General features: G+C 41.6%; 1 protein-coding gene across 3 annotated transcripts in view; it reads right to left on the bottom strand.

The window, feature by feature from the left end:
* Positions 1–1906: 1906 nt before the first annotated feature.
* UBE2V2 (ubiquitin conjugating enzyme E2 V2) overlaps positions 1907–10159 on the bottom strand; it is a 29852-nt gene continuing 21599 nt past the window's right edge. For all 3 annotated transcript variants that reach the window (XM_068525633.1, XM_068525635.1, XM_068525634.1), the window contains exons 3-4: positions 9953–10078; positions 1907–2790 (exon numbers count right to left, since the gene is read on the bottom strand). In XM_068525633.1, the coding sequence (XP_068381734.1) occupies positions 2644–2790; positions 9953–10078 (273 nt within the window). In that variant the 3' untranslated portion in view covers positions 1907–2643. The remainder of the gene's footprint in view (positions 2791–9952; positions 10079–10159) is intronic.

Raw genomic sequence — 10159 nt, 5'->3', positions numbered from 1 at the left:
AGAAAAGTGAAATCAGTGCCTTTTAGAGCCTTCCCAGCAATTAATTATACCATAATGCTACACACACATGTCTAAAAAATATACTCACCGAGGAAATCTGGGGGAAAAAATTCCTTAAGTAACTCCCCAAACTGTTATTCATGACACTAGACAGTATCATCCGCACTTACACTCTTTAACGTGTACATGCAAGCACGGCTGTGTACCCACGAGAAGAGTGAGCACAGCTTTGACCGAAGTCTATACCTCACGATGCGTCTTCCAGAGCCGCCCACATGGTCACACACCAAATCCAGGGTGGGGAACATATTGATATTTTCCAGCCATGTACTCTAAATTTTCAAAACAATATGAATTTCATGCGTATTTATCAATAACAATATATACTTAGCGGGAAGCAGTTAAATCAATGAATTGGTATTAAGTAATCCAGACTAATAAACCATGTGCAAGTCAAACTAATTCACTCCCCAAGCACTTACTCAAATTTGAAGTGTGGTAAATTCTTTTAAAAAGATAATTTAAAATTATAATTTAAAAAAAAATTTTACACCCAAAAGACTCAAATACCATTGACCACCTCTTATAAATGTTTATGTTCCAAAATCCTGAAAAGTCACACATAAACCTGTAACAACAAATGCCATTACTTTAAAATACTAGAAAAAATATTTTTTAAATGAGGGATTCTGAAAATTAGTAATTAAAACCATTAAAGCATAACACTGACCTAACAGGACAAATATTTTACTTTTGTAATCTTTATTAATACATGATCATCCCCTAGAGTCTCACCTGCTAGCCTTTCAAACAAATTTCGAAGGCAACACACACGTGGGCGGGGGAAGTCCTTCACAACAGTGGGTGCGGGGAAAGGAGAGTGGACCAGAGGTCAAGGTGCCCAGGGTCTCAGCCCACCAATGTAGAAACAATGTACAGCATTCAGATGGTTACCAGCGCCCACGTATGACAGGACACACTCTCCCAGTGGGCAAGGGGTCACTAGAGACCGACTCAGACTGTCAGGAACCACCACTCTCACACAGGATATCAGTGTAATTCCACTTAATCTCAACCACTTAAAATTTTTAAGAATGTATGCCAAGGTAATAGTTCATTTCAAACCTATTTTAATAAATTACACATGCACTAATTTGTATGTATACATTCTCTATGTGTCACTTTAAACATCTTTGATAATTAAAGCCACATTGAAATTAGTAAATTTAGATAAACTGCCGCTGACTTTACCGTATTACTGGCCAAGAAAAGGTAGCTCACAGCTTTAACTTTGAATGCACTTGATAAAAACATGCCAGGGTTGAGAAGTCTGTCCTTGTTACATGACCACCTTACTATTTTCTTCAGAAAACAGAACCCATAAGAGAGAAGTATTTTCAACAAAGTAGTACACCCAAGCGCTCTGAGATGAAAAACGGCGACGGAAAGCCTCAAGTCACTCTGGTAAAAGCAGAGCACAGGTGGACTTTCAATTCAGAATTATGTAGCTGCCAAAGCAAAGGATAAATGAACAAAACTAACCCCAGTTAGTGCTAAGAGCACTGGGGGCAGATATTATGATGAAAAACTGGAACGTATATTTGGATAATTTGCAATCTCTAATTCTATAAAAATTGCTAGAACTCAAACATCTTTCTTGACAATATTTCTGGTGAAATCAAATTCAAAACATAATACCTGGGATTCCTCCTTCTCCTAACAAGAAATTAAACTTATTAGGTAATCTGTACTGTTAAATACTCCACAAATTCCAATTTGCAAGAAGTATACAATATAGGATAAATAATAAAAGGTGTGTATAGGGGAAGGCTACAATAATTCCAATTTCTGCTACCTCAGCAAGTTACTGTACACATACCACATCAATGTAACAGAAATGGCACAGTTTCTGAGGACACATTCCACATTTTATTTACAATTTAAGACTAACATTAATCTCAAAATCACATATCCATACATCTATTTCCTTTTTGTTGATTTCACTTAAATGTAAATGCATGGTTTGTCCAACAAAGACTGTAAACAACTCTTCACCGCGTCTGGTACATGGAACACCCAGGAACAGCTTGTAACGGAAATCCGTCCACCTCCCCACAACAATTTTATTATAAATACAGGTATCAAAACAATCCTGAACGTATTTTTGATACTACTAGTAGTCAGCACCTATACCGCTTCAAAAATGAACACATTTTGTGACAATATTCATTGTACCTGCTATTTTAGACAATTTCAACGGAAGCTCTTTCACTAAGCAAGAGCACGCCGTTCCGGGTTTTCCTTCTCGAGCTTTCTCTTCAGAAACACATCTGCTTGCACAGCCATCTGACTCTTCTCGCTGTTCTTCCACCTGGAAACCTGAGTTCCACTCTGAGTACTCCAGGTTCATGCTTAAATGACGGTGCCTTAACAAGAAAAAAAACTGTGCTGAATTTTCCTCCTGTTACCTGAAAACATAATGGGTGTACATATATTAAATATACTCTTACAGATGTCCAGGTCATGTTTACCAGCTGGAATTATCTTACTTAATGTGTGGGTATTTTGCATTGTGATATTTAATCAAGACATTAACATGAATAGAAGGTTGTTGATTTAAGACAAGTTTTAAATCCACTAAAATTAATTGTTGTATGTTTGTCCTTCTGGTGGCTGTGGAAGCTTCATATTTTCTTTGGACATCATTAGACGTCTTAGCTCTTGAAGTACAACTTTAATGCTGTATGAATTTTGCCATTTTGCTAACACTGGTATGCTCCGTGCATCCACCTGAAAGGAGGGGGAAAAGAGTAAAATTAACTACCAAGTTTAAAGGGGTCTGGCACCAATTTACTAGACACACTTTGATAAGAAGTGCTTTGAAAAATTCATAGCCTGGCTCTATTTTCACAAAGCGAACATTATGAAACTACTGGTTCATATAATACTTAGGGAAAAATACTCCTTCTTCAACAGGTGTTTCCTAAAAATTTGTGTCCTTTTTCTGCGTGGTGCTTTTCTGTAAACGTGTAGTGAACTTCGGTCATCAGAAATAAACAAATGTTATATAAAATAACTACACGTAAACATATTTACCAATTCCTTCTTGATAAGGTCAGAGGTTTCTCTCCATTTCCAATGCCACGACCCAAAGTCTGGGCAATGACCTCCACCAGGACTAAGGAGAGAACTGCGAAGCCTGACCTCTGCTTTCAGATCTCTCTCCCGTGTGTTCTCCGCACTGTGCTAAATTCATCTTCCGCTGCAGGAAACTGGCAGGATGGGGCTGGAGCTCCTTCAAAGCCTCACCCCCCAGGTACTTGCCATCTCTCGGCCTGCGTGGCAGTTCCCTGGAAAACCCCTCCCGCAGGGTTTCTCTTTGTCTGACCTCAGAACTCACCCACGGAGGACCACCTAGTCCCCGGCCCACCCCTCCACCTGGTGTTTGCCAAAAATAACCAGTGTCAATTGTGTGACACCTCGGAGACACAAACTACTATGTACAAAATAAGCAACAAGGATGTACTGTACAACACAGGGAAAGATAACCACTATATTGTAATAACTTTAAATGTAGTATAATTTATAAAAATACTGAATCACTATGTTGTACATCTGAAACAAATATAATACTGTAAATCGACTAGATACTTCAATAAAAGATAAAAATTTTTTTTAAATTAAAGAAATTGCTTAAACTGTTCAACACCTCTGCTGGGTGAGGAGATGGTAAGAGGAAAGCAGGAAGGTGACCAAATACTTCACAGGAAAGGTGGGAAATTAGATGTCCAGTGAGGCTTTGAAAAGTTCCAACACACGCCTGTGAATCTAGAAGACACACATGTGCAGGGCTGTACAGGCTCAAAAGACCTGAGAAGGCCATATACTCTTACCTATGGCTGACCTTGAGCAACATATAAAGAATTTGATTATGCACCATAACCAAGTGGGATTTAGCCCAGAAGGGCAAGGTTGGTTCAATATATAAAAATCAATCAATGTAATACACCATATTAACAGAACAGAGAGCAAAAACCATGATTATCTCAACAGACACAAAAAAGCTTTGACAAAATCCAACAACCTTTCATGATAAAAACACTCAACAAACTAGGTATATCAACCCAATAGAGAGCACCTACAAAAAATATACAGCTAACAGCACACTCCATGGTGAAGGACCGAAAGCTTTCCTCCTGAGATAAGACAAGACAAGGGCATCTGCTGCCATCACTGCTACTCAACACTGAACTGGAGGCTCTGGCCAGGCAACTAGGCAAGAAGATGAAATTAAAGGTTTTGAAAAGAAAGAAGTGAAACCATCTCTATGCGCAGATGCCATGGCCTTGTACACAGATCCTAAGGCAGCCATTAAAGGAATTGCTGGAGGGAATAAACAAGTAGAGCAAGGCTGCAGGGTACAGGATCCACAAACAAAACCTCGTCTGTGTGCTTGCAATGAATGATCTGAAAATCAACTCAAGGAAACAATGCCATTTACAATAGGATAAGAAACAGAAGTGTAGGCCATGTACACTGAATACTATAAAAAAACTGTTGACAAAGACATCCCATGTACATGGCTCAGAAGACTTAATGTCGTTAAGCTGACAATACTCCTCAAATTGATCTACAGATGTCACACAATCCCTATGAAAATTTCAACTGCCCTGTTTTTCCTTTCCTTTTTTGCACAGCTGGACAACCTGAGCCTTTAATTCATATGGAAATGCAAGGAACCCAGAATAGCCGAAACAATATGAAAAAGAACACTTACTACAAAGCTACAGTAATCAAGAAGGGTGTGGGACTTCCCTGGCGGTCCAGTGGTTAAAACACTGCACTTCCATTGCAGGGGGCACGGGTTCGATCCCTGGTCAGTGAACTAAGATCCCACATGCTGCGCAGGTGGCCAAAACAAACAAACAAAACAAAAACAAAGGGTGGGGCTCACACAAGGATGGACATACAGATCAATGGAATGGAATACAACTGAGAACCCAGATCAATGGAATGGAATACAACTGAGAACCCAGAAGTAAATCCATGCACGTACAGTCAAAAGATCTCTGACAAGGGTGTCAACCATGGGGAGAGGACAGTCTCTTCAACAGATGGTGTTGGGACAACTGGACATTCACGTGCAAAGGAATGAAGCTGGACCCTTAACTCAAAATGGAACAAAGACCTAAATTAACAGCTGAAACAATAAAACTCTTCATGGACATATATACACTACCAAATGTAAAATAGATAGCTAGTGGGAAGCAGCCGCACAGCACAGGGAGATCAGCTCGGTGCTTTGTGACCACCTAGAGGGGTGGGATAGGGAGGGTGGGAGGGAGGGAGATGCAAGAGGGAAGAGATATGGGAACATATGTATATGTATAACTGGTTCACTTTGTTATAAAGCAGAAACTAACACACCATTGTAAAGCAATTATACTTCAATAAAGATGTTAAAAAAAAAAAAAAAAAACAGGAGTAAATCTCTGTGACGTGGGATTTGACAATGGTTTCTTAGATATAACAACTAAATACTTTCAACAAAAGAAAAAGTAGATAAATTGGCTACATAAAATTTTTTAATTTTTGTGTTGAAAACATCAAGAAAGCAAAGAGACAACCCACAGAATGAAACAAAATTCATGCAAATCATACACCTGACAAGGGGCTCTTGTTCAGTAAATTAGGAACTCTTAGAACTTAATAATAAAGGCTAAATATCTCAATTAAAATGTGGGCAAAGTGGATCGTGGTAGACAGCTGTTATGGACTGCGTGTTCGTGTCCCCCAAAACTCATGCGCTGAAACCCTAACCAGCACGGGAGGGTACTAGAAGCTGAGGACCTTGGGAAGTAATTATCAATAGGTTTAGGTGAGGACCCAAGGGTGGAGCCACCAAGATGGGATTAGGAGAGACCGAGACTGGAACTTGCTCTGTCCTCCCTGTGAAGACCCAGCGAGAAGTCAGTCATCTGCAGCCCGGAATGAGGGTCCTCACCAGAAGCCGACCGCGTGGGCACCCTGATCTCAGACTTCCCAGCCGCCAGCCTGTGAGAAATAATCTCTGCTGCCCAAACCAGCCCCGGTTTATGGTATTTTTGTGACAGCAGCCAAACTAAGACAGCAGCTTTTGTGATGGTTCCTGAAGATCTTCAACTCCTGACATTCACGTCCTATGTGACCCCTCCCTGGAGTGTGGGCTGGACAGAACGCTGGGGCATGACTTCTGACGTTAAGCTACGAAACTACTCCAGCTTCCACCCTCTTTCTTGCTTTCACTCCCCTGCTCTGCAGATGGAAACCAGCTGCTGTGCTGTGAAGTGCTCTGTGGCCTCTGGCTATAGTGTATGACAAGGAACTGAAGCCTGACTGAGAACTGACTACTGCCAACACGCGCGTGAGCGGGGCTGGAGCTACGTCCTTCCTCAGTCGAGCTTTCGGCAGAGACCACAGCACAGGCTGGCATGTGGGCTGCAGCCCTGTGAGAGGCCCTGGGCCCCAGGCCCAGCCCACAGAGACTGTGAGACAATAAATCCTTGTCGTTTTAGACGGTTCTGAACAGACATTTCTCCAAAGAAGGTAAAAAAAAAAAAAGGCCAATAAGCAGGTGAAAAGGTGCCTAACCAGAGGAATGCAAATCAAACCGCAATGAATATCAATCAAAAGAAATCCTGATGCCTAATCCAGTCACTCTATACACACACCTACGCTCCAATAATTGAAGCAGGACCTAATTTCTCTGCTTCCAGGTCCCCACTCCAGCCTGACTATATGAAGCGTTGGTGGCGATGGACAGCCACAGGCACGTACACACAGTGAGCAGGACAGACATGGACAGCCCTGGGAGAGCCCGGGCAGAAGTCAGTCAAGCTGAAGACAAGCCCCACCCAGACCCCACCTCAGCAGACATCCTACTGCTTAGGTGAACGCCCTAGAGCAGGCCCACTGAAAGCACCTTTCACAGAACAGCCCAAGGCCTTGCACTGATTTTTACTGGTCCACCACAAGATAAACACAGAAATTCAGAGTGGCCTTTAGAGAGTTCTACAGCAATCTGACGGAGAAACTTTTATCTTAAAAAATCTGAGCTTGGGTTTTCTTCTTAATTTCATTTTGCTAGTAATTCACTTTCATTGCACTTTATAAAAATACTGATCCATAACCTACTGGAACCCACGAACGCCCAGTCCTGAGAAGCGTGTTCTAGGGTATAAGAATACTTGCATAAGATTGTTCACTGTAGCAATCTTTTCAGTGAAAACTGAAAACAACCTAAATCCCCAGCAAACGAAAAATGGAATATTACACAATAAAAAGGAACAATCTAATCTGCATGACATAGCATGGATGAAGTTCAAAAATCACTGACATAGGAGTCCACACAAAAGGGATACAACATAGAAGCACACACAAACGTGCACAGTAAAAGCACAACCACGCATGAAAATGATAAACGCCAAATCTGAGATGGAGCCACCTCCGAGGAAAGAGGAAGGGGAAACCGGGAAAGGCACAGACAAAGTTAACTGTATAATGCAGTCTTTCTTTAAAAAAAGACCTGTTACAAATAAGACAAAAATGTTAAGGTTTGAGGAGGGTAAGTGGAGGATGCTGGTTACATCATTCTCTAAAACCTGCCTGTGTGTTAGAAACAATTCTTTTAAAAACGCCAAAAATAAAAACAAAGAGAAAAATGATAATCAATTTATAGTAACTGCTACAAAGGGGAAGAATAAAAGAGTGACTGCAGCAGAGTAACACAACAGACACAGTTCAGACTGGGAGTCTGGACAGAACTCTCTGAGAGACACTTACACAGGGAAGTGAAGAGTCCGTAAGGATGTCCACCCAGGAAGAAAAGAAAGTGCAACGGTCTTGAGGCCAAAGGAAAGGTGTGCAGGGCAGCGAGCACCGTGAGCCCCCAGGGAGCCAGGGTAGAGAGTGTGCACGTGTGGCTGAAGCCACTGCAGGATTTTAAAGCACAGAAGCGACAGGACACAACCTGTGCCTCAGAAAGATCCCTCCGCTGCTTGCTTTGTAAAGATTGGGGGAGGTAAAGCAGGAGAATCAGAGAGGCTGTGCCGGGCCCAGACGAGAGATGATGGCCAACATTCACTGGCTGGCAACGTAAGGAGAAAAGTAAGACTGGACTCGAGTTACATTTTCAACAGAGACTAACAGACCTTAATGGTAGAGGGTTTAAGGAGGAGAGGCAGAGAAGGAGGTATAATGTCCAAAATGAGATCAGGTAAGCTCGTAAAGCAGGTCTGAAATTTAATCCTGAATTTCCTAGTTCCCCCAACAATGTAGAACTCACTATGAATTCCTAATTTGCAGAGTCTATAATATGAAAACAAACCAGCAGATGTGAAGCACAGCTATTCCTGGTAAAGAAATTTCACAAAAATATCTTCCTCATAAAGGCAAAGTTGTATGTCATAAAAGAAATTCCCTAAACAATATCCATTCTGTAAATTCAAACTGTTTCGTAATCCTGCTTCCATCACATCTCTTAATATTACTTGACACAGAAACAGTTAAGTATGCACGCTGTAATTTCTAGAATAACCACTGGAAGAACAGAAACAATGAAAAGAATTGAGAACAGCCATTTCAAAAGTAGGAAAGAAACAAGAAACACGTGTAAAGATAGAAACCACGAGATAAGATGATTATTACACCTGAACGCATCAACACGTTGTACAATAAATGTCCATGGACTGATGCCCTAGCAGGCAGGGCAGGGAGGACTCTCAGGGCCCAGCACCGGCTGGCGCGCCGCACGCAGGGAGGTATGGGAGTGGCCCAGCAGGTCCAGGGCTGAGATGCCCAATAACGCTCCTCCAGTCAGGGTCATGCTTTTGTCCGGTGCACCCAGCAGGGAGGAGCCAGCCCACCTGGGGCCCTGGGGTGGGGTGGGAGCCGGACGGCCAGCTGTGTGTCCAGGACCCAGCCTGCTGCTGGAAGCATGCTTTCACACAGGGGGACTGAGCACATGCAGGTAAACACACTGGGCAACAGAAGGCAGGTTTCTCACCGCGGAAGGCAAGAAGTACAAGCATAGAAAAGGATGAAATCTGGAAAACGCCCTGCAGTGTTGGAACAGAACTGGACATGATGGTATAAACTCATGGTTTGGGATGGATGATGGACGGAAGAGAAGGAAAGAGGGAGGGAGGAAGGAAGGCTAGCTGTACAGATGTGATACTGGGGCTAAAACTATAAAGAAAAAGTGAGAGAATATAAAAGAAATGCTCTGGATGTTAATTACCATTGCTGGGGAAAGGGACACAGGGACGGGATGACAGGCGCACACAGAAGTTCAGGTAACGTCCTGCTCCTATGACAGATGAGGTTCCTGCTACTATCATCACATTACCATGCTTCTAACATGTATTCTGCATGTGAGCGAGCTCGCAACACGGCACCTCAAGAACCTGCACTTCAAGTTCTAATACTCGTATGAACCTAAGACTCGCACTGGAAATTATTTCCGCTCACTTCCTTCTGTGAGTCAGGTAGAGCACATCATTTTGATTTATCTGCTTTAAACAACCATGCTCAACCACAGCTGTCTGTTCCCGTACAGGCATACTTGTTCCTCAGAGAAAAACCTCCTCTTCATGAATATTCATCCTTTTAATCTCACCAATGTACCTTAACCCTAAAGAAAAATAACATTCAAAGAGAAATAATGACTATCTTATCACCAAATAAGGATTCAGCTGAAATATGACTGCTGAAGCAATTAATAAAACCCTCACCTCTATCTAGGCTAGTACATAAAGGTTCTTAAGGAAAGGTCCATTCAAAAGAGAAAAACAACATGAGATAAACTGTTTTAGGCTTTCTGCTAAACAAAGGCGCTTTTGTTGTTGTTGTTTTAACATTCTCCTGACTATATATTTATAGGTTATGTAAGAATAAAATGACTACTTTAACTTACCATTCCACTGGAATTATTTATTCCATTCATATTAATTTTGGTTACAAATCTAACTGATGGAGGTGCTTCTGGGTATTTAGGTCCACATTCTACTTTCAGGCTATATATTCTGTTTTCATAATTTGTCTGGAAGGCAAAAATAATAATAACAATATTCAAGTGCTAATCAAGAGGGAAAGTACAATATAAATGTACTTAATATTACCA

Source organism: Eschrichtius robustus, chromosome 17, assembly GCF_028021215.1.
Source record: "Eschrichtius robustus isolate mEscRob2 chromosome 17, mEscRob2.pri, whole genome shotgun sequence".
Taxonomy (NCBI): Eukaryota; Metazoa; Chordata; class Mammalia; order Artiodactyla; family Eschrichtiidae; genus Eschrichtius; species Eschrichtius robustus.
The sequence above is the reverse complement of the archived record's forward strand: the minus strand, read 5'-3'. Positions and strand labels throughout refer to the sequence as shown.